Source organism: Penicillium malachiteum (assembly GCF_028827825.1).
Source record: "Penicillium malachiteum strain IBT 17515 chromosome Unknown utg000003l:1.0-4950554.0:1.0-4952489.0, whole genome shotgun sequence".
Lineage (NCBI taxonomy): Eukaryota > Fungi > Ascomycota > Eurotiomycetes > Eurotiales > Aspergillaceae > Penicillium > Penicillium malachiteum.
In genome coordinates, this window is record NW_026643096.1 from 457,869 (window position 1) to 485,403 (window position 27,535).

Genomic DNA, 27,535 nt, shown 5'->3' on the forward strand with positions numbered 1-27,535 from the left:
TTGGCTTACAGTAATATTCGAAATCAGATTTACCTCTACACTCTTAGACTTTCATTCCCCAACCCTATTTTGAAACACACTAGTCTAATTTTAGCCATACCCCAGGAATCCCGGTCAGACTGTATTGTGGGTCATTGTGATAATACCGTAATTTCCATGGAATTTAATAGAATCTTTCATGCAAAGAAACCAAGCAAACGGTCGATCCTAACAATCTAGCAAGAGCCCCCCCATCCTTCCACCTTCATTTTCCTTTCTTTTTTGGCCTCCATGCCACACGCAGCCTTCGGTCACACTCCTTTGACATGATCAAATAGAAGGCTGCATTGTCTACATAGAGAACTGGCACCCTCGTAGGCAAAGATGCTTTTTCTTCCCGTGGCTAATATTATTCACTGCGATTTTCATTGGTCGCCGTTGTCTCTATGTTGTTCTAATCCTTTCAGAGGTCATCTCCTGCCCAGGCAGGTCTCAATACGTAACGTCATGACCTGTAATTAAATACGATCAGTTGTGCCCAGGTGCCCAGGTGCCTAGGTAGGTGACTGGTCGGAATAATGCTTCACGGGATACGGAGTATACTTCCGACCAGTCAAAGTAATATACTACCGGTAGGCACCAATGTTGATCTTGGAACTTGTCCGTAGATCTCCCATGGCCTAATTATGTACGGAGTAGCATACTAGCTTTAAAGCCGAGAGACTTCTGTATGCAGCCTCCAGCTCCACAAAACTTGGCATACTGCATTTGAATGCAAAGCCGAAGTCCTGATCCAGGAAATGTTAGCGGCGTGTTCATTTCCTACCATAATGGCGTATGAACAGTCTCCAACTTACTGGGCCTCAACCGGATAGCAACACTAGGCCAAAGTCCAAAGATGAACAGAAATAGGATTAAGCAATAGAGCACGACGAAGAAACACCATTTCACGTGTAAACGTGCCAGGAATTTGAGGCACTGATCTCTTGGACGGCATATCATGATGTACTCGAGGATTAGAGCCTTGTGACCCCGATATTTCCACATGCGCAGTTCTAGCACGAGAATTGATGGAGTATTTGATGAGCTAATTTCTTTTACCGTGGAATGGAAGCACCGCAGGTCAATTTGATCACAGGTGGGAGAACCCGGGGTTGGAGCGAACGGGTCAAGCAGCGTTCTAGCTGCACGTTAGGGAAGGACCGCAGAGATATTCAGCCTAGAAATGGAATTTTCAAGGTTCATGACGCAATTTACTTATCATCTTATTGCAAACAACATCTGACATCTATTATCTCGACATCCAAGTCGTGTGAAGTCACGCTTCTGTCACCAAACTTCTAAGGTTCCTGCTGTAGCCCTGGAGTACATTTACAATAGTCATAGATTGCCAGAACCATAAGAATTGAGAGACCACTCAAATTTCAGCTAAATCAATAGATTTGACAGTACTAGAATGATATAGTTTAAGGCAAGAGAGTGAAAACGATGGTCCGAGTCTCGACACTCTGGCGTATAGGAGCATCCGATCTAGCCCCTGGGTCTGTAAAGGCAGAGTGTGCACAAACTGCTCACATGCAGGTCAGCAAGGCTACCCAAGCTCCCATTTGAATGGAAATAATTGAAGGAATAACATGTTCAGTACTCCGTACATACAGTTGAACCTTCCATCAGGCGGATGAGAGTCGAAGCAAACAAACACAGCGATCTCCTCTGAGCTTTGATTGTTGATCCAGTACCATTTTTGCGCAGGATTGAATTTGATGTTGTACATCCTGCCGCAGCTGATGGGGGATACTCTGTCAACCTCCACAAGATCCTCGTCGTGAACGGTAGCGGGATCGAGGAATGCGATGGGGTTATCCTCGACAATCGGAATCAGTGGCCTCCACACACTATTTTACAGCTTGAAATCAGCACGAAAAAGTTAACATGAAGAATTATTTGAGAGTACTTCACGATTCTAGCCCTCCATTTGCCAGACTTGAATTTGGCGAGTTCCTCATCGGTTAAATGGCGGGCAACCCGATCCCAGCCACCGTCTCTTGAATGGTCTAGACTGCCAGTCAGTATTTTCATTATTATTGAGTTGTAGCAGCATTTCTCATATTAGAATATCCTACCTCCATGTACAATTGAGACAGTAGGAGATGCAACCTTGCGGCTCTTTGAAAAGCTTTCGGCTTGGGTGAACTTCCTGTTCTGTCTGAGCTATTCCCTTCTTGCCAGCCTTGGACTTTAACAGTATGTAGAGCTAAAGAACAAAACTTGAATGAGCTATGAGGGTATTTTACTCGTAGATCGTAAGTTATCACATGATCGGTTTTGAAGATGGTCTTCAAAAGATCATTTATCTCCTCTGCGTAGGGTACCATCATTTCTTCTTCCGCAAGAGCAGTTAACTTCGTGGGATGCTTGATAAACTGAAAAGAGTTGTCAAATGTATTGACTCCTTCCTCGTAACCCCGAAGATTATGGAGGCTGTGCGACTCATGATCCTCGTAGATCAAGTTTGACAAGGACCCCTCTGGAATATCTGGTATCTGGTCGATCACATAAGGCTTCTCAGATTGCCAAAGAGGAATATTTGCAATATACTTGAATGTGACCGGCTGTGACGAGCCTGAGTGAATGATTGGCATTGAGGGAGATGGTCAATACTGGTAAATCTTGACGTAAAAAGGGTTGAGTTGAAGTCCTTGTGATGGGAGTCTCTGTAAAGAGTCAACTGGCTTGATTGCTAGACACACAATGGTCTGGATGATGATGCGGCTTGAAGTTTGCGTGAGAGCAGAGCCTGGATATTTATGCTTTACTCCGAATCACTGGCCCCGGTACATAGGTAGTACTCAAAGCCTGAGCCCCGGGCCTCATGCTTTTTGCCTCCTGCCTCACCCTCTCTTCCACTGGCAGGAATGTATCTATCAATGTTTGCTATCTAGTAAGCAAACCTTGAAAGGCCCGGGCTGTGGACCAAAATGGGCCGTCACGCTGCAATTAATCCAAATCCCGCAAATCTTAATGCACATCTGCGCATGAATGGATACGTGGCCCAGTCCGCTCCAGGACTGCATGGCATATCATGCATGACATTCCAAGCCGGCCTAGGTAGTGGGCTGTACAACGAGAAAGTGCATGGTCCGAAATTACCACAAAAGGAAATTAATTACATGAATTCGAATTGCCAAGTTATGAGCTCGCATTCCGAGCCCCTCGGAGTTAATCATTAGCACTCTCGACCGTTTCCACATGTGGGATTTGAATTCACCCAAGCTTTCTGAATACTAGTTATATCTCTCGATACGTAATTTTGCGACGGATAGCTTTCAAGATTTCACTTGGCCAGCGCCGCGGGGTATACCACATTGAACGCTAGATCGTCCAGGATCAAGTATCTCGAGCCACTTATTAGCTGGGGTTATAAGATTAAAACATTTGAAGTAATCCGCTCTGACTGGGCTCCGTCTCGTAGGGAGGATCCACCGTGTGTGGATTTACCAAGGGATCTCAAATCTTGTTTGCTGCAATATTTTCAAGTGGAAGGAAGATGAAGCTCAAATATGCAGGACTGAAAGTGCTACAGTCAGCGGCTGGCGAGGGAGAGCATCGACTTGAAGGGTCAATCAACCCAACTCCAGATTCAGGTCTCATGGAACAGGGTAGTTTGTGAGCAGTCCTCTTCTGACAGCTCTTCTTCACATGGAGTACTAATCGATTAGTGATCCGGATGAGATTTTTTATCAATAATGGCAGCACACAACAGATCGCTGTAGATTTGAACTCGAAAACGATGAGTTCTCACAAGCAAGTCTGGTAAAATCACTCTCAGACTTTACCACGCAGTTTGGATTGCTCCAGACTGATCATCTAAGCAAAGAGAAGAGCGATGTCTTCTGTTTACTTCCTGTGACGCTGGGACACTATGAAACATTTGCGAATATTTTTGTGAGAATGATGAAAAGAGACATTGATGTATCACTCATGTGGGGTCTTCTATTCTTGGTCATACAGGTAGGTAATTGATAGGTCTCTATCGGAATTCCAACTGACCTCTGCATAGTGCGCTTTGCGATCAACGAGCTCACTCAGTCGTGTCAACAAACTTTTGCAAGGCATTGGAAAGAATTTGAAAACTCTCAATGAGATTTACGGGACGACTGCTGGGGAGGACATTCTAGAGGCCCCGATCCAGGTGCAAAACGAGATCATGGTACTTTGGTTGAACATTATTACCCTCTTTCGATCGCCAAGTAAGTAAATTGTCCCGTTTGTAGAGACAACATTCAGTGATAGTCCGCCATCTAATAATATCCATGAACACATTGATGTGCTAACTGAACGAAGGGAAGATTGAAGAGAGAGACTGGAAGCCAATCGAGCAGAGCAGTGACACAATAGTTCAAACAATCAAAGATACTGTGGACAACTTCATCAAAGTTTCCCAGATTGCTTTGAATAATAAGCAATACGAAGAGTGGGCACTTTACACAGAACATCTGAAGTCACTTGGGATAGACGGTGACTTGAATACCCATAACTCGAGCATCTTACCCAATGGAGAAGCCACTTGTCACAAACTACCATTCGCCCCTAACGCTAACTTTTTTGGACGTGAGTCTCATCTAAGAGGATTGACCAGCTCGTTCCGCTTGGAAGAGGAGCCAACCTCTATGGGACTGCTTTCTGTCGCGTTGCATGGATTAGCCGGTATGGGCAAAACGCAGATTGCACTGCATTTTGCTCACCAACATACGTGCACGTATCCCGTCATTCTTTGGTTCAATAGCGAGACCGAGGAATCTTTGAAACAGAGCTTCAGCTCTGCTGCTGCTAAGCTTTTGGGTCTACCAGACGCCAAAGCAAATCAAGACTCTGAAAACCGACTTGTCCTTCTTAAATGGCTGGGAGACACAGGTCAGCTCGCCCAACCTTTTGATAATACACTAGAAACGGTCTCCCAATTTTGTCTCTATCCGCTGCTAACTATTAGTGGATAGAGCTCCGTTCGTTGTTAATTTACGACAATGCGGAGGATAGTGCGCTCATCAGCAAGTATTGGCCGGTTTCGGCAAAGAAAGGCTCTGCAATAATTACATCTCGGAAGCATTTCTTCAATTGGGGCCATGATTCAATTGAGGTTACTGAGTTCCCCCAGACAATGGGCTTGGCTTCATTGCCCATCTCTTGCGCGACAGAACGTTCAAGGATTCTGATCGTGAGGAAGCTCTTGAGGTTGCAAGGCTTCTTCATGGCCATCCACTTGGTATAAATCAGATGGTTGCCTTGATGCACACAAAGCTCTGGTCCTTCTCTAGATTCTTGAGAGCTTATCGAAAGAACCCGAACATACTCTTCAGAAGCGTCAAACCAGAATGTTCTCATGGAGGCTATTGCCTCATACTGGGTAGCCTTTTTTCCATGTCGTTCCAATCTCTGAGTCTGAATGCACTTTGGATTCTCGCTGTGATGACTCTTATATCCCCAGACACTATCACACAGGACATCTTTGCAGTCAGTATGGATGTTGACATCCCCCCAGCGCTCGAATTTTGCCAGGATGAGGATGAGTAAGTTCAGGCTGCATAAAACTTTTACAGGTTGTGGATGGCTTCGTCTAATGACTGACTGCTTATTCAACCAGATCAGATGAGGCTTTCGAGGAGTTGATTAACCTTGCATTCATCAAGCGAGACCCGACAAATGACACAATGAGCATCCATCGTCTAGTCCAGGCTGAGTACAAGTCCCAGCTCAGTCCTGAAAAGTTCCAGGAGGCCTTCGATGCGGCAGCACTGCTGCTATATGAGGCTTTTCCAAAACAACTGAAGGGTGAGCTATTTGGGGACAGAATGCCAACATGCACAAAATTCATTCTGCACGTTTACAGTCTCCGTGACAACTCGAATATAATGTGGAGTGAAGGAGATGGAAAAGGCCTCATCCCCTCCGTTGAGTATGTCAAGCTTATGACGAATGCCGCTTGGTATTGTGCCGAGAGACAAGGTCATCATGATCTCGAGGCTACACTTGATAATTCATTCACCGCCATGAAATCAAACGGAATGAAGGAGACGCATCCTTTGCTCTGGGCTCACCTATGCAACTCAGCAGGTCGCCTCTGGACTCAAAGGGGAGAATTCCAAATGGGTGAGAGATACATGCAGGAATGTCTTTCTATTCGTGAGCGCGAACTGCAGCCAGGTGATGAAAACATTGCAGGTGTCTTGAGTAATTTAGGTAAACTCAACGTGTCAATGGCTCACTATGAACAAGCAGTGGAATATCAAACTAGAGCTCTCAATTCGGGTGTGATTGATGGGTTGAACATAATATCCACACGTGCACAAGCGGTCATCATGACCAACACTGGTCGTGCCTTGACGGAGCTTGGGAGAACAACTGAGGCACTGGAGTGGTTTAAAAAATCCGAAAGCATCTATCCATCGTCAAGGAATTCACCATTGTGAGATTAACCCCTTCACCTATTCTCCTCGGGACCAAACCCACTAACAGGACTGGAGTCATTTGTTCTACAAAGCTAGACTTTTGCTGAAAACTGGGGATATAGATGCAGGGAAGCATCTTGTGCAGACATGTCACAATGCACAGCTCAAGTCAAATGAGGGCCCGATGTCACTCTTAGTAGCTTGCTGCAAATATAGATTAGCATCAATCGCTCTGAGCCAAAGTGACGCACAGGCTGCAATGTATGAGTTATTTTCAGATTTCCCATGTGTGATTCGAACGGTTAGCTGACCAACATGTAGCAAATATCTACAGGACGCCCGTGTTATTTTGAGCCGTCGTGAAGCGCCAGACTGCCACGAGGCTCGTGTTCTTCATCTTCTGTGGAAGGCTATGTCTCAAGTCGGAAACTGGAAAGAAGGAGAAAAGGAACTGTATGAGGGGTTGCTGCAACGTGCAGATGGGATTCGGCGTCGAATTTCTGGGGATAATCAGAGTCACGGTTTTCAAGTCGACGAAGAGGCATATGATTTACTGATCGATTGTCAGTTGCGTTAGTGGGTAGATTTTAGCATGTCTATGGCCACATATGAGTGAAATTGATTTTTCCCCCACAATGTGCAAGTCACTCAAGTTCTCGGAAGCATGACCCGGTCGCAACTCTGAGTAGAGCACTTCAATGTTCAGTATAAGTATACCGATGTGTAACGCCATCCGAGAAGACTTGTATCCAGGTGGCTTTGAGTTTCAGGTTCTAAAGTTGTAAGATCACGCAACCGGTCTTTTTATGCCCCGGCATCCTTGAGGAGCCCCAAGTACAAAGAAGCCAATTAACGCCAGCAGAAGAACTGTTTCAGCTTGAAGTAGATGTAATTTCAGGGCACTCTCAGCTAATTGATCGCATGTCACTTTGAAACATTCCAGATTGCGAGCCTTTCAGGTTGAGCCAAGTCCATTCGTCCCAAGTCTGATCTGCAGAGATTACAGGGAAAACTTGGAATATCACAACTTGAATTGCCTGGCGTCCTGAGATTCCCTTGATCTCAGTCATCATATCATCAACTGAATCAAGAACTGATGCTAACCACCTCCAGATTCTTGATTTCGTAAAACGTGGCTATGATAGATTAGTTCGATATCATCTGTTCAAAAATGCAAGAAAAGACTTACTTCCAGTTGGGCCAGGACTGCCACTACTCCCCTCCATCTGAAAATCAATGATCAAATACAGAGGCTGCCCAGTCAGACCACTAGCATACTGAGTCGTCGTGAGCGTACCATCAAGATAAAACTTGATGCTAACATCACTTCCATTTTCATCACGGAATTCAGCCTTGACAGTATGAAATTCTGTCGAATCAGGATAGTCAACATTATAGGCCTCAACAACACTGGAAGTGTTAAAAGTGTTGAAGCTAATTTCGCCATCACCCTTCCATTCCGCAATATCAACCTCAGGAGGCCAAGAGTTCACACCATCCAGCCAGAATGCAGGCCATGTTCCTAGTGCCACGGGTGCGAGGAAATCAGCAGAGAAATCCAAGCCACCGGATTCTTCAACTGTGAAGCTTTGCTTCGCATATACCGTTCCTGAGTCGTAGGCATAGTCTGAGTTACCGGTGTATGTTGCGTTCAGGGTAAGAGTGCCAGCAGTGGAGATAACAGCGTTCGCGCTGCTCATTATAGCGGCTCCATTGTGGGTATCGCCCCATGGGTAGTTGTAGTCGAAGTATTCCGTAAGAGTCGAAGTCGAGTCAAAACATGAGGTTGGGATCAGCGTAGTGTCTCGTTTTCCTAAACCAGTCTTCGCATTTGGAATGGCCAAAGCCAGAGAAGATAGACCTGCGAGAAAAAGTAAAGATGAATGCATTTCAGCTGGAATGCCTTTCGTCTGGTGTTTAGATAAGTGTGATTTTGTGAGGATAATACATTGGATGAGTAGAACTTTGTCTCGCTTTATAGGTCATAGTTTTCAAACTTATGTTTGTAATAGTGCCTGAGAGGAATTGGATGGAACCAGAAGATCTGCAGGTATCATGTTCATGTTTCAGCATCATGCTAGGTGGAAAAGTGCTCTTCCCGAACAATGATGCATAACACAGCCACCACAATTAACCGAGTTGTAGGGTGTCCACCGACCCGCCGATCTTCGAGGTCAATCAGGGTATAGGATCTTATAGTGTTTGAGTCCACATCTGTATAGAGTCGGTATTCCGAGCATTCTTCAAGGGTACTCGGAGTATAGCCTGGAATTGGTCGCGATCGACACCCCACCGGAGCTCAGGTACAAGGTTGCATTTTGTTACATGATATCCCGCCATTTAATATTCAAAGAACATTTGAAATTAAATAAAGCTTCGACGATGAAGCTAAAGTGGTATTCTATGGATGCTTAAAACCAGGTTTCAAGCCCTGGAGGGTTCAAATGTTCTCCGCACAGTCTCGGCTATTTCCAGTCACGCAAATCGCAGCGGAGAATGTCTGATTCGGGAAAATTCAGCGATATTGCAGAATTTGAAACTTCAATGACTCCGTAGAATGTGGAGCTGAGGCCCCGAGATCAATATCTGCATTGGTAACGGGAAGAAAGATTCCGATAAATGATGGATGTTAGACCCGAACGTGGTCCGATGCCGATGTAAGACTTGATGGTGGAGCAACCTTCAAACAGAGAACCAACTCCCACTCTTCATGAGGATCTGTGCTCTAGTATTCTGTACTTCTTACATGGCACGGAGATCTGAGAGCCATTTATGTGATGTGAAGAACTGCACCTTGAAAACCTTGAATGTCACATCTATACCTGTAGACAGGTGTGATGATGTGCCGAAAAAAGCAATGTTCAATAGATCCAACCAATATCAAGCAGATATTGGAAGAGCTCATCATTTTGCTTGTTCTGTGTTCCTCATGATATCCCCGCATTCAGCCCGTAATGAAAGAGCTCGAATCTCCCTGAAATGCCACGGTTCTTTGATTTCTAGAAATGCTCTTTCAAGCACTTGAGAACACGGTTCACAGCATAGTATGAAATTTTCAATCCCAGTTCCGTGAAAAAAAGGGTATGAGTGACTGACATGTGAAGGAAGATGAGAATATGATCCCGATAGATTCCTCTCTGTACTGCAACACTGAATTCCAAGTCGTCTATGCGAATGATGAAACAGAATCTCTTCGGTAAACCAATCTCAACCATCTGGATGTCGAGTTCAATAATCAAGCAACTGACAGAAACTTGTAAGCTGACAGATGATGGCGGCGAATACAATGAATATCCAAGAACTTGAACGAAAGCTTCGGTTTGATACTTGGAGAGGATATCTCATCTTAAAGATCATGATTGTCACACTGCAAACCATTATATTTGTCCTGAAATTTGTGATAAAGTGGTGGCCCCCAAAGTGGGAAACGTAAGGTCGTTCATCGACTTTGTCCTTGTATTCTGCTCGTCGTACATCCCAATGCTGAACATTGGAGGTGTAGGGGTCTCTTTTCTTGTTCGAGTTTATGAACTTGAAATTCATTCGCTGGCTAGGAGTCGCAATGAATATTGGAATATTGGAAAACCAAACGCAATGGAAAATGACTTGTAAAAAAATTCAAAAGTATCCTGTGGACCATAACTCCATTGAAACTCTTTTCTCTATCATTTAAAGACATGACATGAATGCATGGTACATGGGGATATGAAAAAGAGATATCGGCACTGTACTTCAACATGGAAAGGGGAAAACGGCAAAAAGAAAATGCATAATATAGGTAATGTGACAATGACAAAAAGGGACTCAGAGCTCGTCCTTACGGTCATCCTCCTTTGTATCCTTCTTATCTTCCTTGCCCTTACCAGTCTTTTTGGCCTTGGCAGACTCAGCTTTCTCCTTCTTACTGCTCTTCTGACTGTTACCGGCCTTTTGGCTCTTGCGTCCAGCGGCGGCAGTCATACGCTCGTACATGCGGTTCAAGATGCGCTCGAACTCGCGCAGACGGGAGTCAATTTCCACGACTGTCAAGGCGGGGTCATCCGACTCGGTGAGCTTTTCCTGAAGCTCAAGCTGAGCCTCAAGCCATGGCTTGGTAGACTCGTAGACTTGGCTCAAGGAAGCCAGATCAGCTGGAGTGAAGAGAGTGTATTTAGGACCAGTAGGTTTAGGCGCGGCAGAAGACTTTGTGGAGGTCTTGGAGCTAGAGGTCGAGTAGGGGTCTTCGTCAAGATCATCTAGGGGATCATCGGAGGGAGCTGGGGTGGGGGTGGTAGCGGACTCAGTCTCAGGCTCCTCGACCGTGGCAGTGCTTGAGGCCGAAAGAGCTGACGAGTAAGCGGCTTGGTCATTTTCAATTTGACTCTCAATCAACTGCTTCATGGACTCGGCGTTCTTCAACATGTCTTGAAGGAGTTCGATGCGCGCGGGGCGGGTAGAGGATTCCTTGATACGCTTCAGAGCAGGGTCGACGATCACCTTCAGGTCCTTCAGCTTCGCCTTGAAGTCTGCGGTCTTTGCATTATCACTGTCCTCGTAGAGCCAATCGCTGGCCTTGGAGACCTTCTCCTGGAGATCAGTGAGCTGATCTTCCTTGATTGCCTGGACAAAATCATCTCTCTCGATGAGATCGCGGCTTCGGTAGATGAAGGACTCGAGTTCATTCAGAGCCTCCTCGCGAAGAACACGGTCGCGGTCGGAGGCGTCAAATGCAGCCAGGCGGCTACGAATGCGGGACATCTCAGCGGCCGATGGAGCCTGGGTTCCAAGCTGGGTAGATTTTAAGCTGATAGGAATAATCTCCAACTTTGTGTTACCGGTTGCCTTGGTGCTCTCCTTGGTCACACTGGAGGTAGTGGACTCGCTGGCAGAAGGGGTGGTCGAGGACTCAGCCTCAGGTTCAAGAGTGATTGATTCAGCGGGCTCGCCATCCTCGCCCAGGACCTGCTGCGAATCCTTCTTAGATCCAAGACCGAAGAAGTCCTTCACATCTTCGACGATTCCCTTCTTCTCAGCCTCGACTTCACAGCTAACATTGCCACCTGTGACTTCAGGGAGACCATCAACAGGGCTGAGACGGATACCAAACTTGGTCGTAATGTTCGCAGCCGAACAGCCAAAGGTGTCCTTGAGTTTGGCCACTGACGCGGTCAAGTTCTGGGTCTGAACAGTCCAAACAGGCAGAACATTGTCACCAACTTGCTGGTAGAAGCTAAGCTCGAAATCGGCCAAGTTCTTGACAGTGACCTGCTTCTCCGGACCGACTTGAGAAGTAGATGTAAAGAGCTTCTGGCTTCGCTCCTTGCCATCTGAGTTCCACTTGAGAACGACAGGGTAGACAGCCGCATCGTGGGCACGAATGTCCTTGACACGGAAGCTAGGGCTGAGAGCGGCACCCTTGAATGCAGCACCGAAAACAGCGGCCTCATCGGCGTTAACGTTGGTGCGAAGCTTCTTGGAAGACCCGCAAACATTCTCCAGCTGCTTCTGAACAAATGGAGTTCGGATAGCTCCACCATGGAGAACGATCGAGTCAATATCATCGAAGGTCAATCCGGCCTCTTGAAGGGCCTGCTCCAGAGGAGCACCAACACGGGCTGCATGACCAGCAGCCATCTTCTCGAAATCAGCGCGGGAGAGCTTGTATTTGAAGTTCAAGTCTTCATCATACAGACCCTCAAAGCTGGTGGCTGTTTCCGTGTTGGCGCTGAGAACCTGACGAACCTTCTCGGCGTCCTTCCAGAGACGGGCCATAGTCTTTCCATGCGACTTTACCTGCTCAGGAGTGACCTTGTCCTTCAGCTTCTTGTGCTCGACCAATTTGGCGACCATGTCATCCACAATAAGATCATTCAGAGAGTCGCCTCCAAGTGTCTTATCCCAGCCAGTTCCAAGAACATGAATCTCCTGGATGGTTTTGTTGTAGCGACCCACATCCTTGACCTGTCGGCTCTGGAAGCGCAACACACTGGCAGTTGTCGAACCAGCACCCATATCGAAGACAACATGGTACTCGGGCTTCTCTCCGTCCGTGACACTTGGGAACTGTCTGGAGGTGGCGTAGTTCAATCCAACAGCCAATCCATCACTGACAAGAGCCTCAATGTTCAGGCCTGCCAGATCCGCTGCCAGTACGAGACTCCGTTTCTCCTCCGCGGTATAGAAAGCGGGATAAGTGATCACCACATCACGGACATCAGAGCCCTGGCCAGCCAGCGAGTCGGCATTAGCCTTGACCTCTTTCAATTGCATAGCCAGAATCTCCTCAACCAGAAAAGCATCCTTCTTCTCCGCTTCGCCAAGGCGAGAGCTACGCATCGCAACGGATTCCCGTTCAGGAGCGGCCTCAAGGTTCAAAGCTGGATACCGGCTCCAGTAGCCCTTGACTGATTCATCGTTTCCGTCATTGAACGGCACTCCCAGCAAAGCCTTAAGGTTGGTGTAGACGTCATCGGGGTATCGAGCCGCCAGGGCTAGCGCATTGCCGCCGTAGAATCGTTCGGGGAAGGAGTCGGAGGAGTCTCTCGTCGGCTTGAATGCGATTGCAGCCGATTCTTTGCGTTTCGAGTCCTTGCTGAGCACGATCTCGAGAGGGATGCCGGGCTTCACTAATGTGGCCTTGAAGTATTCTGTACCAACATCAAGACCAATCACCGCGGAGCCAGCAGCAGAAGCTGAGCCTGCAAAGCTGAGTAGGAAAACGAGGAATGGAAGGACGAGGAAAGAGAGGAAAGGGGAGGTAGACAGTCGTTGCCGGCCCGGGGGGGGCCATGATCTATGTTTAATGCTGCGCACTGGAACTGTTAGTCGGTTTTCTTTGTTGCTGGCGTATGAGCTGCCGAATCTCGGATTCGGTGTGGCTCACATGAAGGCAGCGGATATATTATTACAGAAGAAATAACACAGGAATCAGAGCTGCTCCGCGAGATCGTCAAAAGGTGTGTTGGTGGAACGCTGCGCTTGCGGCGGGCGGGAGGAAGCAATGAGATCGGGTTCGATGGATAATAGTTCTAGATATTCTTCAAGGGAAAGAGTAATGGAGATTTGGTATAAAGGGAAACACCACGTCGATTAATCCATCCAGGCGCGAGGGGATAGAGTGGCCACCTGGCAACAGAAACACAACGGAGCCGCATCTGAGGCCACGGGTCCGATCCATAAGACCCTCGATGCAAGTGGTGTTTGCACTGTTTGACTTGAGAGCTCTGTATTATGTAATGGGCCCTAGATCTCCACCTGGGCAGTATAAATACCTGGGGATTTCGATAATGTATCCCTGATTCCTTACACAAATAATTGGTTTCTTCAAGAACAGACTGAGTTTGATCTAAAATTTCAAATTTAAACCTCTTATGATTAGAAAAAGCATATTGAAGTCGCATTCATTAAGGACTAGTTGTACTTTATGCATAACTAAACTAACCCGGTACGTTGCCGCATGTTATAAGGAATGTCACCAAGTCCTGTACTAAAACTCCATAACCCAGGTAAACAAGGGTCCCCGGGCCCCAATCAAGCACTTAAAGGAAGGTTATTAGTAGAATAAGTAGCATAAAAATCCAGAATCTCAACACAAACGCAATATTCCACAAGAAATCAAATATTTTTTTGGTCCTTTTTTCTTTTTCCAATTTGTTGGCATATAGACGTCAATCCAGCTCTTACGTATCTTGACTATCCACGAGAGCACTGTCACAGCGTCTTGAAAATTAGATTAGAGCCAACACAAGAACCAAACCGGGTAGAACACCAGCCACAGAGTTCTTGAACTGGGACGAGGCGGCATTGAAGGTAGGGGTTGTGGTTGCAACAGACGTGCTAGAGGATTGGTGCACAGATACGGATTTAGATGCCGAAGGAGCCGAAGTCGGAATTCCCGGTGCCGAGGATGTAGGCTCAGTGGGCTGGCTTGAAGATGAGCCGCTCTGTGGTGGCGCCGTTGGCTCAGTGCATCCCTCGGTGCAAGTGATCACAGAGGTGAGAGTCAAAGTACTAGTCTGAGTTACCGGGTGACTAACGACAGAACTTCCACTCGTGATAGTTGACCATCCAACTATTAAAATCAGCATTTATCCTGGACTCAATGGAACTTAACTTTGTACATACCAGGGCATGTTGTTGTGGTGATTATAGTAGTGGTGGTGACTGGAGGTGAGCTACTAGTAGTAGATTCGGTGGGGCATGGAGTTGTCGTTGGGGGCGGGGGCACAGCCGTGGTAGTCTCGGTACTGCATGGAACTGTAGTCGGAGGTGGAGGAGGCGCTGTAGTCTCTGTTGTGCAGGGAGGTTCACTTGACGAAGGTGGCGGCACTGCGGTCTCAGTGGTACATGGAGTTGTAGAGGTAGTTGGAGGTTCTGAAGTCTCGGTTGTACATGGTTCACTTGAAGAAGGTGGCGATGCTGTGCTCTCAGTAGTACACGGAGTAGATGTGGTACTCGGAGGAGGTGATGCAGTGCTAGTCTCAGTTGTACATGGTGTTGGAGTTGGAGAAGAGGATGAAGATGGTGGCAATGTACTTCCATTCGTGGTTCCTGGCCCAGTAGAGCTTGTAGTAGGAGGTGTTGATTCTGTACTACTAGCAGTGGTGGATGGGGCTGAAGTTGGTGGCAGTGTAGAAGACTCGGATGTGCTTCCGCTGGAGGTTGCCGGCGCAGTGGAAGTTGCAGGACTAGTGGAGTTGGTTGGAGGGCTAGTTGAAGATACTGGGGAAGATGATGGAGTTCCGGTCCCACTGGCCGTAGTGGTCGTTCCAGGTGGAGGATCATTACCACCACCACCACCACCACCACCTCCTCCTCCTCCTCCTCCTCCGCCTCCGCCTCCTCCTCCTCCACCTCCACCATCACCACGAACTGCAATCAGAGCCTCGCCAGCAAGCTCTCGTGGCAGAACAGTGCCAGAGACTAAGCTGACGGCATAAATCAGAAGAATCGGGATACCACGCATTCTGTCCAACAAGCGAGAGTAAGAATATTAGAATGTAGTAGTGGTAAACTACTAGTGGTTTATTATATAAGTTCCTTGGAAATGAGAGACAAGCAGGAACCGTAGCGAAAGAGTTCCTAATATGAATTCACAAATGAACCAGAAAACGTCAGAAAAAGCGAGAACAGTGGTTGAATTTATACATTGGTTCCCAAGGTACCGAGCACATCCACCCTTGGGGGATGGATATCATGCTTCCTGGTATCGGGAAAAGGCCTCGTCTCGATTTGGATGGTGCTAGGCTCAATCCGTACGACATTTGAGACCAGACAGCAAGTAAGCTCAAGAGTGGTACGCATTGACACCTGTCCTAGGTAGTCGACAGACCTGGCATGGACACAGGATCTAGTGGATACAGAAGTCCCGTGTGCACTGGAAGGCGTAATCCGACAAGCTCTGCTGGATTGGGTCGCGATGCAGGGCCCAAGCTAGTACCGGTGTATTAACCCGGTTGACTCGGTGACAGCCACCGATGATGCGCCAATTGTAACACTCCCCGAATGATATAGAGTCTCTGGTTCGCTCGATGGAAGCACCGGAATACATACACCCAAACTCAATCCAACGAGAGACAGATGCTTGAATGGAACGGGAATCTAGGCGACCCGATGATGCAGATGTAGCCTTGGTAACTTATGTCTGCAACTGTGGCAACAAGCTCATGGCTAGCTCATTATCCGGGGAGAGCCATGTTGGAGGCGTTGGGGATACACGGCGTTCATACCCACCCTGAGCAATAGAGGTTAATTTTGGTTCCTAATGTCAGCCTCTGTCATCACCATGAGGACTAGGTAAAACAAAAACTCAGAACTCTAAGTTCAATTATAAATCCTCCGTCATGGGATCAGAAAAAAGAAGTTCAAAATATTTGTGCTCGGACAAAGGATAGGTTTCATGAGTTGTTGGGTTAGTGATAATTTCGTGGGGAAACATCACGAATGAAAAGCGTCACGGCAATCTCACTCCGGTACCTAAGTTCAAGCATGTACCGGCTTTTGCCAATAACCCAAAAAAAACATTGTGGGAAAAGTCAGGCAAGACACTTTCCTCCAAAAGAGGATGGGGATTCTGAATTTTATGAGCTAGACCTGGGGAAAGGGTCCATGTTTTGGGTCCTAGTGGGCCACGATGGATGCCACGAGTTTCTGCAGTCCCTGACTCCCTGCAAGCCCTTTTGCATCATCAATCATTTTGATCAATTACTTTGATAATAATCATGCTCATTTACAGTGGATCCGCGGCTCATGTTTTTTTCTTTACCCGGGAGTCAGTTGGGCGTCCTGATCCAGTGCCTTAAAGTGGCTTATGCAGGTAACGTTACATGACAGAATCCCCCTTCCAAGAAGACTCGAGGACCTGACAGAATATAACTGACAGCAGGAAGTGGACACTCCATGAAGCCCTGCATCGGTTGAACTAAGCTAAGACACGTTATTACGGGGGAGTTGCCGACTCGGAGGGTCCGCGCGATATACATAGTAAAAGTAGGCCCCCCATTGGCAGAGCACCTCATTCCATGCTTATGATGTCAGAGACGGCTCATGGCCCTGAGCATTATTTCCCTCCAATCCTCTATTTTTTAATTTTTTGGCTCCAACAATTGAGATGTCACTTCTCATGTCTCGGAATGGTCTGGGGTTCCATGGTTACTCCCCCGTCCCTTTGGTGTAATAATCCCACTTGGCGGGAGCCGAAGGACTGAATGTTGACAACACAACTGGTGACACCCGGACCTTCATCCTTTGAAGGAACTGGTGGCGGAGAGGGGCTGGTCATCTCAGCATTTACATCTCGGACCTGGTCTGCTCTCCTTTTCAGTTTTTAGAAGAGATGGTTGACTCAATTGTGTACAGGTTGAACACCTCCAGCCGCCGGAAAGGAAGGAAGCTGAGAAGTAACATTGAGTCAGAGATTTGTGTTAGGAGTCACCCCATCACCCAGGGAACTATGTTGTCTCGGATTTTTGCAGAACAAAGTATCTCAGGACATCCAGGGTCTTGAAGTTCTATAGAACCACATGACTTAATCTGCATCGTCCTATATCATAGGTGCAGTTTCATCATTCGAGTGAGCACTTGAGTAAAGTCCTCGTATTCAGAGAGTTTACTACGGATTATGCATCTTTAGTCTTTCCACTACCAGCAGTCTCATATTATCAACGACACTACTAGTCACTAAATATAGGGTCCTGAGTGCCTTGGCGCAGGGAGGAAAATCGCCGCATCTCAACATGCAAGGGGACTAAAAGAAGTTATGGCACAACAGCCGAACCTTCCAAAAAGTAACGTCATGGTAAAGAATAAAGTGGCTTTTTTTTCTATTCTAGACACGGAGTCTATTTACTCATCATCATCGTCGGATCCGCTGCTCCAGCCGGTCTCGTAGGATTCCCTGATCTCGCCTAGCCCATTGAGCATGGCCTCCCGTTCATCAATGGAGAGTGCACGGGCAGTGGTGGCCTGGATGGATTTGATTCTTTCTGCTGTCCGGGTGGAAGCGGTCAGTGCAGCAAAGACATTGATTCCCTCGTTAGCCTGAGGGATTTGGTAAAGATCCTGGGGGAAACTGTCTAGAACAGGAAGTCGAAGGGGAGTGTAATAGCTATGTGATGTATGAGCACAATGAGCAGTCAAGATAATAAAAAACGGGAAAATACATACCTTTGAAGCATAGCTTCAGAATTGTACAGTCGGAGTTTTCGGAGACGACCAAGATCACCATCCGCTGAATCAGTAGACTCCCCACGCTCGGTTCCTCGGGTGACTTGGACCTGATTGAAAATATGCGCATTCTTGTTGTTGGTTTCTCCATACGTAAAATCGATGTCAAATTCGGTTTCCGCCTTGGGTGGGTCGCTGTCTTCAGTTTCCGGCTGCTTATCATCCTTCTTCTTAGGGTTGATAGTTGACTGCAGTTCAAAAATGGTGTGTCTGCCATCATCACCAGCCAACGAGGCTTCAAAGTCATGGTATGGCCTTAGTCGAGATGGCAATGTTACAGTTTCGAGCGCAGATGCAATAAGGGCAGATGTTTGCCAATGTGATTGGCGGTCAATATTGAGGTAGCTTGGCAGCTTCTGAGGAATATCCATGATAGGGACATAAAGGGTGGACTGTGGCGAGATGGCACAGAGCGACTTGGCCTTGTTTACGTCTTTCTTCATCTGGTGATGCTATTGAAAAAAAGTTAGCAACTTTTTCTTTTTTGTACATTTCAGGTGTCAATCGAACGCACACGTTGGACTTTATGACCATCTTCAATGGCCCAGACCCAGATACTCTTCTTGCCGTATTCATCTCTCAATCGGTCCATATAACGGGCTGCAAAGCCACCCCAAGCATCATCCGCTCCCGAGAAAATCTGGATTGCTCGTAATTGATCACATTCTTCAGCGAACGGTCTCAAGTCTCGATCCAACAGGTCATGTTCCTTATCAAGGTCGCTGAAAAGTTCTTCGCCAGCATTCCAGTCCTCGAAGGGCATGATCTGGGAATTTAACTCATATTCATTCAACTGGACAATGGATCGAGGATGGTAGAAGACTCTGTTATAATCAGACCAGTAGCGCACAGTCTCTGATGTTAATTTAGGTGCAGGAGTGCCCAGATCTAGACTTTTCTGGTATGCACTCTGTAGAATAGGGTCTTGCTTCTGAATGACTTCTTGCCCGTCCCTATATCCTTGTGAGATGAGCGCCCATAAATTAGAAGAATGATGGATACCTACCAGAGACCTTGTCCGCTCTGAATACCCTCAGACATCTCGTAGAGCGCATTATACTTCCGCAGGGTGCCAAATCCACCTTTCAGGTCATAGATGACGGTTCTTGGGGTGTAGGTCTCTGACCCATCAGCACCAACACCGGGACGAAAGTGAACATCATGATCAATTGGAGACTCTTCAGTCTCATTGTATGTGAAATATGACTCCTACTAATGCATTAGACCTAATCATACCAAAGCAGGCACTTTACGTTACCTGAAGATTCCAGAAATGTGTCGCCAGATAGTTGGCGCGTTGGCCTAACTGCAAGGTAACAACTTCGTGCATATTGCTTGTTAGTTTGAAATAGCGGGGAATTTCTCTCTCGGTAGATCTTCTATTCTTCAGCTTCTGGAATGCTCGTGGAATCTGATGTGATTATCCCCGCGCTAACCCCGATTAGAACTAGCCCCCACGTGATGATATGCCCCATGGTTATCGACGCGTGACTAACCTAAACGGGGAAGGCTCGAGTTGTGTCCACGGCAACGATCACCTGACACACACGAAAAAGGCAATAAACAACGATCGTGTGGGTGCGTCACTCGTCCAAACTCCAACGGTGATTTTCTCTCGTGAACAATCATCCTTCCAAGCCTGCACCCATGACCTCTTGACACCAGGCATTTGACACCTACATCTTCTCGACAAGGCCCGCGATGGACTCTCCGACACGTCCAATCCTGAGCCCTACGAAGGCACTCAACCCCGTATCACCGGAACGAATGAATCAACAAACCACTATCCCCGCTTCACCCTCCCTCCCTTCCGACCTTCTATCTCTACATCATAAAAGCACAAGAGGCGTATCAGAAGTTCAAGCCAAAGTGGCTTTCTTGAACAGTCTCGCTCGTGGTGCCAGCCCTGGACAAGGACAGTCGGTAACAAATAATGCCGCGCTGCAGAGGGCGATCCTAGGACGCGAAGAAGCAGAGTCCGTTCTTACATCGGTTCAAGAGGAACTTTCAGAGGCACAGACACGAGAGCGTCGGATCAGTGAACGTCTTGAATCATTACTGGAAGAGTTACACGGTGCCAAAGAGCGTCAAGCACACGAACGATCAATTTTTGAAAAAGAAATCCGAAAGGCCCGAAAAGAGGCGTTTCGTGCCGGCTCGACATTAGTCAAACTCCAAGAGGAGTTGAAACACGCCAAATCCGAAACCAAGGCTTTGAAAGATGAGGTATCTGCTGAGCGGGAGGCTAAGAACAAGGCGAAACAAGAAGCATTCGAACGTGCATATGCCCTTGCTGGCCTGACTGAAGAGCTTGAAGTACTGAAGGGTCAACTACGATCTATGGAAACCACGAACCACTCGAATACCTTGGACGCACGCGCACATGAGATCAGAAAGGAGGACTTCGGAAGATTATCGCTGGTCGAAGGTGACCTTGCCTTTTTGACAACACCCCGCCGCCCGAAGCGAGCCGCCGCCGACTCGATCAGATCGCCAGCTCAGGAGAGGGACGGAGAGAGCTTTGTGGAGGCCACACTTCCGAAACGACCTCGATTATCTGGTGCTACATCTCCCGTCGAGGATTTATCCACGACCACCGACTCTGTGCCGGCCATGGATACTCGATCCTTTGACGATCTTCAGGATGAACTTCACTTCGAACGCCGCCGACGAGCCGAAGCTGAGGAAATGGTCCACTTCATGAATATTGAGTGTCAGTTCGAGCGATGCTCCTGTCGTATTGCCGAACATGAAGGACGCCGTTATATCTACGATGCCGATTATTTTGAGAAATTTCAAAAGCCTCAAGTGGAAGCAGAGGAGCACGCAAAGGCAAAGGCTCTAGCAGAGAAACAGGCGAAGGCGGCCGCGGAATTGCAAGCACAGGAAGAGTCGGCAGCGAGAATTGCTCGCTTGGAAGCAGAGGCAACGAGAAGAGCCACGGAGATGAAAGCGCAAGCACAGGAAGAGGCGACGAGAATTTTTCGATTGGAAGCAGAGGCAAAGGCACAAGTTACAAGGCTCAAGGCAGAGGCAGAGGCCGAAGTGGCACGCATGCAAGCAGAAGCCAAGGCCAGTGTTGCACGGATCCAAGCAGATGCAGAGGAAAGGGCAGCACAAATACAGGCTGAGGCCGAAGAAAGAGCTTCACAGATGCAGGAAGAGGCAGCCCAGCAAGAGTACAATTCTCATTCCGCCTCCTATTCCAGCCATACCCCTTCTGTTGAGCCTCCCGTGTCTCTTTCATACGAAAACAGCGTCCAGTCTGCTGAAGACGTGAAGCCTGAGCCTACAGAGCCTCCTGAGAAGATGCCCATGCCGGAAGAACCCTTAGTCACATTTTCACCTGAGACCGGTACATTCAAAACGTTTCCATCCCCGCTCCGCGACAACCCCAGACCCCCTCCTCCACCCCGACGGACTGATACCCGAGTATCACCGACTCCTTTAAACAATCCACTTCAATCTCGCCAAAGTCGGACGGAATCTCGGACGGAATCAGCCGCTTCCAACCGACATGTAGAGTCCTCCACGCCAACCGACGAGCCTCGGGCATCAAGAATGGCTCATCGCAAAGCACCAGAGGCGGATATGATCGAAAAGACCCAACCTCATGAATCCACTGATTCACGCTCGTCAAGGCCTCGTGTGAGAACTGAATATTCATCTCACTCAATGAGCTCAATGACGAAGCGAGTTCCTCTCCGTGAAGCAATGGATTCCCGGACTGCCGCCTCCTTCTTCCCTGATCAGCCCATCAACCGTGAAGAAGCTCTCGCACAGATCAGAGCACGACGCGGTCGGGCCCGCAGCAATGTCCGCTCAGTGAGCGCAGCCGAAATATCCGGACGTGCCGCAGGCCCAGCTGGGAGTACCGCTACAACTCCAGGTCAAGGTCCACGACGTATCCCAAACGTCCAGACCCATTCCTCGAAACCCGAGAATGACCTCGTTGAGCGTCGGGATATGAGTGCGCCAGTCCGTATGTTCCGACGATGAATCAAGTCCAGTGAGGACCTTGTTTCCCGTTTATGAATTCTCACGCCTGTTCTCTGTTCTATTCAGCCGGTTCTTGTCTTTAAATTGCAAAATACCCCCGGCGCAGGTTGCATCTAATTGTTTCTTTCCATTTATGATATTGTTTTCACTTTCGGGCCATTGTTATGATTTGGTATCACGTTTACTTCGCATGGCGCTGCGATAATTCCGGGCTTGTTCATATTTCTTTCCACTTGGAGTCTCATGAGTATGGATTATCATAGACCCAGTTTGTTGCCCACTTGTTTTGGAGATTTTTATCTCCGATTTCGACATTCACTACATATTTCCTTTGTCCTCATGGTGTTATCCATCTCAAAACAGCTGTTTATTAATGATTATTTCACATGAGATTGTTATTTTTCATATAGACAAGCTCCCGAGGTCCTCGCTCCTAGTAATAATCAAGTACCCAAGCTAGTACATATATCACTGGCATCCATGGATGTACCTAGGTACATATGCCTCCACCTGGGCGGGGCTACTAGCCCTGGAGGTAGATACTAGTATGGACGCTACCTAGGTACCTACCAGTTGACTGGCAGTGGTGTACTAGAGTACTACCTAGGTAGTCATCGACTTCAAATGTTGAACCAGACTGGTATCATCCACCGAGCTTCAAGGTTTGAGATACTACTAGTACTGGCTCATTCCAGTTCCAAGGTTATACTAGTAGCCCCAGTACTTAGTAAGGAACCTAGTTTCTATATGTATAGCTCGAATAGATGTAGGTAGTCAATTGAAGGTCGGGCATTGCAAATGTGTATGACACTAACCTTGTAATACTTAGACACCAGACATAATCCTTAGAGCAAATGGGCATACAGGCTATATGTACAGGAGATGAAGGCAGATAGACAACGACGTGTTCTCAATATCAGATTGTGAGTCAACGCAAAACATGATGCGTTTCAAGATGAATGAAGCCTTGACCAGGACCAGCCAGGCATCATGATAGATAAGAACTAGCTGGTGTTATTTCAAATGATAGCGCTTGTCAGAAATCCGCGTCAATTGGACCGCGGTACGAGATTGAACATGGAACATTGAATCTATGGCCCGCGCTGGGCACAGTTGGCTCGAGCCTCAGAGAAAAGCCGAGACGAGCAACAAAGATAAAGATGAAGAAAAATGAGTCAAAATAGGAGAGATTATGAGATACATCTTTCTACAATATGGATAGACCGCAGCACCGAATGCGAGCGGTATCGACGTATGCTGAGCGTCCCCACCAGAGGGATACAAGCTCCTCGACGAAGATCCTGTCCGTAGCGCTCCATACGTCAAGGCCCATCTCGGCCATATCGGCAACGGTGATGTTGATCGGATCTTCGGTATCGTGGTCATGATGCGCTGCATCGGACTCGTGACGAGATGTGGTATGCGGGTGGGCCCGTTGGCGGAGAAGAGGTGTTTCACCATCATCGCTGGGAATAGACTGTCGTGAATGCGAAAGGGAGAGGTCGGTTTCATCGTCAGCAGGATCATCAAGGTAAGGAGCATCAGCGTAAGCATCGACCTCGCCATCATGATCATGCCGAGCAATGGCACCAGCAAGTGTGTAGAAAATTTGGGTAGTCAGACGACGGAAGTAGGCTACCAGCGCCACTTCGGCAGGTTCCTGGCTAGTTTCATCTGCACGCATTGAGCGGCTACGATTGGAATTGGGGCCAGGGTACGCAAGACTCTCCACGCTTGCCAGAAGTCGGGCGTCTTGTTCGATTTGATGTTCCTCCTCTTCTTCCGATAGGCCGTCGCGGTTCTCGCCCGCTGAGGCCCACCAGATGAATGATGTGTAAGCCAGTCTGGTCCAGGAAAGCGGCTCAACAATCGGACTTGATGAATATGTCGACTCTGTATCGGAGCTGTGATCTGTATCTGATGCAGACCGGTCTTGTGCGAACTGCCGTAAGCCTTTGCGAAGCATGGCGTACCGCCTAGCATCCCGTTGAGTGGCCTTGAGTTCGATTGCCTGACTTGAGTTGTGTTTTGTGCTTGCGTGGTCTATTAAACTGATAGTAGGGAAGGCTCGCTCGGTAGCTTGTTTGGAGGATGGCGGGGGAAGAGTGACGAGTGCATCATAGAGATCAGGCTTCATGGTCAGGACACTATCCGTCGAACAAGCAATCCAGCTAGGATCCGTCTCGGTATCAAAGTCTGATCGCGATGGGTCAAAGGTAGAGAGAAAGGGAATATCGTGAATGCCAACGTTGAACAGGGGGCGGGGTCGCAATGGTGGGGTGCGATCTGTGGGGAGGGTTTGAAGAAGAGAGTTGGGGAGAGATGCGAGTAATGACAGATCATAGACTGGTATCAGATTAGCCGATCGAGCATAGCGTAATCTAAGTAGATTGACATACCATAATTACACGGTGTATGCACCGGTGCTTCGGTCATAAAGAGGACACGCTTACGCAACAGTGCCGCTCTGTATAATGGGAAGATCAATGGTCCAAAGCAATCTAGGAAGGCTGGAAGAGAGGATGCAGGGTGGAAAGGCGTTAAGGCCGGCCTCAACGTCTCCAAAACCATTGCATCACTGAATGCTCGGTTGCGAGTATCTGGTCCGTCTCCCGGTCGGAACCGAAGGCTTGAGGGTGAATCGATAGGAGAGTCAATGGCTGACTCGGTACCTCCAATCTGGAAAGCGTCCCAGTAGTCTAATAACGGTTGTAAATCAGACATATTCTCGGCATATTTCCTATGTGACGTTCGATTATTAGTCTGTTGTATCCCTTCAGTTCTCCTAGGCGGCATGCCACTCACAATGCCAGCTCCTTAAGCTTCGCTGCGTGTCTCCAGCTTTTTCCAAGTCTTCCTGAGCTCAGCGGAACCAGCACTCCAATTGCGAACATGCGCGCATTGCGCTCTACCTCGGCGGCGGGTCGGTTAAGGAACGCGCTGATACCGGCATATCGGTCTTCGACGAAGTACCTATCAACGAGTGATTAGCGATATATTTGGGAGAGCACAGTCTGGGATATGTCTGAACCACTCACACCAGGTCTTCCGTCACATTGTGTAGTCCGGAGGGGAGCGACTTGTATTCCACCACTCCTTCAATCTCGACTATCAGACGAGTGTCAGTTCCGCACAGCCGAAGGGGTCTTGAATAAGGCGCAGGGGTTGTTTCTTGCTTACCTCCCGGTGCAGTTCGCTTCCATGAGACCACATAACTGTTATACACGTATCAGCGATATGCCCCTCCATGCATCGGAGCTTGCAAGGTTACAGGGGAGTATGACTTACCCGGTCCTGATGTCGAAGGAGATGACGAACAAGGCTGCAATTCCTGGAGGGGACTCCATTGCAGAGCGCGAGAGGTCGATGCCAAATAGTTTATTAGCATCTGGCATTGTGAAAGAGGCGGAGTCGAGACGCCACTTAAGCTCGGGGAAACACGGTACGAAGCTGAGGAACTTGGAGAAGCGATACCCGTCTCCGCTGATGCTGGCCTCAGGCAGAAGCTCCCCCACAATGGTCCAATCCCATCTAATATCAAGTCTTTAAGATAGAAGATATGACTACGATACACTTCCATCTAATTTCAATCGTTCTAAAAATTGCGACAATAAATTTCCTCTCTCCTCATAATCCGATCCTGCTGACTGCAGTTAACGACATTATTCATCTCGATTCATAATCCGGAAAAGAAGCATAGTCGGCTGCCAACCCCCAATGTCTAGGGCTGCAGCATTGGGAACCTTTTGGAAACATTGAAAATGTCGCAGCACACCACCGTCGATAGGAAACTGGAAAACAAACAAGATGCTTGAGCTACCTCATCGCGCCCGAAATCAAAGGCCGCGAAATTCAACACTCATACATTGAGAAAATTACAAGCCGCCGTCGATAATGACCCGGAGATCAACTTGATGATGCAACCCCGGACTATTCTACCCGTCTGGTCGAATTTCAAGGCGAGCATCAAGAAGAAAGCAAGGAAATAAACAGTAAGACTTGATGGAATGCCAATGCCTATGCAAGCCTGATAGATTTTCTTCGACAGAGACGTTCGAGACTACAAAACGACAGAGTGACATACGTGATTGTCTTCGACCTTCGGATCCCGTTGAAATTGTTTGGCCTTTTTCTTCAACGGTATCGAGGCTACTCGAAGAATCATCGCAAATTACAGAACCTTTGCCAGAAGGTCTGTCTCAGCGGATATTTGATCTCGTGCAAACAAGCGAGGTTATTTGGAAATCTCCGGTCCCGGAACAAATGATTTTTTCAGGCCTGACGACGAGATCATTGTTAAAGTGGTACGGCGTTTGGATGATGATACTGAATACACGACACTGCAATATCTTGAATGTCACAAACCTGACATCCCTGCTCCAAGACCTCTAGGGTATGTACAAATGAGTGGCATAACTCTTATTTTTCAGACCTACAAGCCATCGAAGACTCTTGCGACAGTGTGGCCTCAAATGAACAACGACCAGAAGACTTGTATTAGAGATCAGCTGGGCATGATTATGTCAAATTTAAGGTCTATACCTCACAATTCCGGTTCTGCATTTGGAGGTGTGGCCGGTGAAGGTTGCAAAGACATTAGAAGACATCTACGGAAGAGTCAGAAGCCGATTCGAAGCCTTGTTGAATTTGAAGAATTCATGTTCTCGAGCCCTCATCCTGGCGGTCAAGTTTTCATTGAGCTGCTTCGTCAACTTTACCCGACTCCACCCACGGAGATGAAGATCGTTTTCACGCACGGTGATCTTCGACCAGAAAACATTACGGTTGACATCGATGACTGTAACCAATGGGTTGTCACTGGACTTCTTGATTGGGAATATAGTGGATTCTACCCTGAATACTGCGAAGCTTTCAAGTGCACTAACTGTTTAGCTCCATACGAGGAGGATGATTGGTATCTGTTTCTGCCCGATTGTATTTCGCCAAAACGCTATGCTCATTGGTGGCTCTTGGGTAGAGTCCGAGAGGCAAGGGTTGTTTGAATTTGACAGCTACCCATAATCACCTGGGCCTGGCATATTTATCATGTGCGGAAGCCCAAGGATGAGGGCCGGTAGAATTGTGACTACTTCCGAGGTCGGTTGGTCGTATATGTACCGTCATAGTCATCTAAGATGAGCTACATATACCTTAAAAACGGCAATTATCCAAGAAATAAAAATTTACTGGCTTTAGATTGTCATATGTTCTTGAAGTTTATAAACATACATAGATGCCAGGTGTACAGTGCCCACTTAACGGAGTACATACGTACATACCAGACACTGAGACACCTACTAGCACTGAGTATGTATACCGTGACTCCACAGTTGGGCGGAGAGACCCGGGCTGCCTAACCAGACTCGTGAGTCGTGTGTACCATCAAGTCAATGAACATCAAGACATCT

At 47.7% G+C, this 27,535-nt stretch overlaps 11 protein-coding genes across 11 annotated transcripts; 4 read left to right on the forward strand and 7 right to left on the reverse strand.

The window, feature by feature from the left end:
- Window positions 1–1,445: 1,445 nt before the first annotated feature.
- Window positions 1,446–2,621, reverse strand: N7483_006492 (uncharacterized protein; the record flags this gene model as incomplete). The annotated part of the gene is made up of 5 exons (XM_057089929.1): window positions 1,446–1,522; window positions 1,636–1,874; window positions 1,934–2,033; window positions 2,113–2,215; window positions 2,274–2,621. 5 exons carry the CDS (start codon window positions 2,619–2,621, stop codon window positions 1,446–1,448), a joined length of 867 nt encoding a protein of 288 aa, XP_056944670.1.
- Window positions 2,622–4,186: 1,565 nt separating this feature from the next.
- N7483_006493 (uncharacterized protein) lies at window positions 4,187–4,976 on the forward strand (the record flags this gene model as incomplete). The annotated part of the gene is made up of 2 exons (XM_057089930.1): window positions 4,187–4,229; window positions 4,324–4,976. The coding sequence occupies 2 exons, from the start codon at window positions 4,187–4,189 to the stop codon at window positions 4,974–4,976; spliced, it is 696 nt and encodes a 231-aa protein (XP_056944671.1).
- A 19-nt stretch (window positions 4,977–4,995) lies between these two features.
- On the reverse strand, window positions 4,996–5,361 carry N7483_006494 (uncharacterized protein; the record flags this gene model as incomplete). The annotated part of the gene is made up of 2 exons (XM_057089931.1): window positions 4,996–5,290; window positions 5,330–5,361. 2 exons carry the CDS (start codon window positions 5,359–5,361, stop codon window positions 4,996–4,998), a joined length of 327 nt encoding a protein of 108 aa, XP_056944672.1.
- A 135-nt stretch (window positions 5,362–5,496) lies between these two features.
- Window positions 5,497–6,446, forward strand: N7483_006495 (tetratricopeptide repeat protein; the record flags this gene model as incomplete). Its single annotated transcript, XM_057089932.1, has 2 exons — window positions 5,497–5,546; window positions 5,621–6,446. 2 exons carry the CDS (start codon window positions 5,497–5,499, stop codon window positions 6,444–6,446), a joined length of 876 nt encoding a protein of 291 aa, XP_056944673.1.
- A 1,136-nt stretch (window positions 6,447–7,582) lies between these two features.
- Window positions 7,583–8,314, reverse strand: N7483_006496 (uncharacterized protein; the record flags this gene model as incomplete). Its single annotated transcript, XM_057089933.1, has 1 exon — window positions 7,583–8,314. The coding sequence occupies one exon, from the start codon at window positions 8,312–8,314 to the stop codon at window positions 7,583–7,585; it is 732 nt and encodes a 243-aa protein (XP_056944674.1).
- Window positions 8,315–10,229: 1,915 nt separating this feature from the next.
- N7483_006497 (Hsp70 family protein) lies at window positions 10,230–13,862 on the reverse strand (the record flags this gene model as incomplete). Its single annotated transcript, XM_057089934.1, has 2 exons — window positions 10,230–13,209; window positions 13,846–13,862. 2 exons carry the CDS (start codon window positions 13,860–13,862, stop codon window positions 10,230–10,232), a joined length of 2,997 nt encoding a protein of 998 aa, XP_056944675.1.
- Window positions 13,863–14,131: 269 nt separating this feature from the next.
- N7483_006498 (uncharacterized protein) lies at window positions 14,132–15,369 on the reverse strand (the record flags this gene model as incomplete). Its single annotated transcript, XM_057089935.1, has 2 exons — window positions 14,132–14,475; window positions 14,529–15,369. The coding sequence occupies 2 exons, from the start codon at window positions 15,367–15,369 to the stop codon at window positions 14,132–14,134; spliced, it is 1,185 nt and encodes a 394-aa protein (XP_056944676.1).
- Window positions 15,370–17,747: 2,378 nt separating this feature from the next.
- N7483_006499 (misato family protein) lies at window positions 17,748–19,458 on the reverse strand (the record flags this gene model as incomplete). Its single annotated transcript, XM_057089936.1, has 5 exons — window positions 17,748–18,009; window positions 18,069–18,580; window positions 18,643–19,081; window positions 19,135–19,337; window positions 19,387–19,458. The coding sequence occupies 5 exons, from the start codon at window positions 19,456–19,458 to the stop codon at window positions 17,748–17,750; spliced, it is 1,488 nt and encodes a 495-aa protein (XP_056944677.1).
- A 371-nt stretch (window positions 19,459–19,829) lies between these two features.
- N7483_006500 (uncharacterized protein) lies at window positions 19,830–22,127 on the forward strand (the record flags this gene model as incomplete). The annotated part of the gene is made up of 1 exon (XM_057089937.1): window positions 19,830–22,127. One exon carries the CDS (start codon window positions 19,830–19,832, stop codon window positions 22,125–22,127), a length of 2,298 nt encoding a protein of 765 aa, XP_056944678.1.
- Window positions 22,128–23,334: 1,207 nt separating this feature from the next.
- N7483_006501 (uncharacterized protein) lies at window positions 23,335–25,522 on the reverse strand (the record flags this gene model as incomplete). The annotated part of the gene is made up of 6 exons (XM_057089938.1): window positions 23,335–24,473; window positions 24,527–24,867; window positions 24,933–25,100; window positions 25,166–25,235; window positions 25,308–25,342; window positions 25,416–25,522. The coding sequence occupies 6 exons, from the start codon at window positions 25,520–25,522 to the stop codon at window positions 23,335–23,337; spliced, it is 1,860 nt and encodes a 619-aa protein (XP_056944679.1).
- Window positions 25,523–26,530: 1,008 nt separating this feature from the next.
- N7483_006502 (aminoglycoside phosphotransferase family protein) lies at window positions 26,531–27,130 on the forward strand (the record flags this gene model as incomplete). Its single annotated transcript, XM_057089939.1, has 1 exon — window positions 26,531–27,130. One exon carries the CDS (start codon window positions 26,531–26,533, stop codon window positions 27,128–27,130), a length of 600 nt encoding a protein of 199 aa, XP_056944680.1.
- Between the last annotated feature and the right edge of the window lie 405 nt (window positions 27,131–27,535).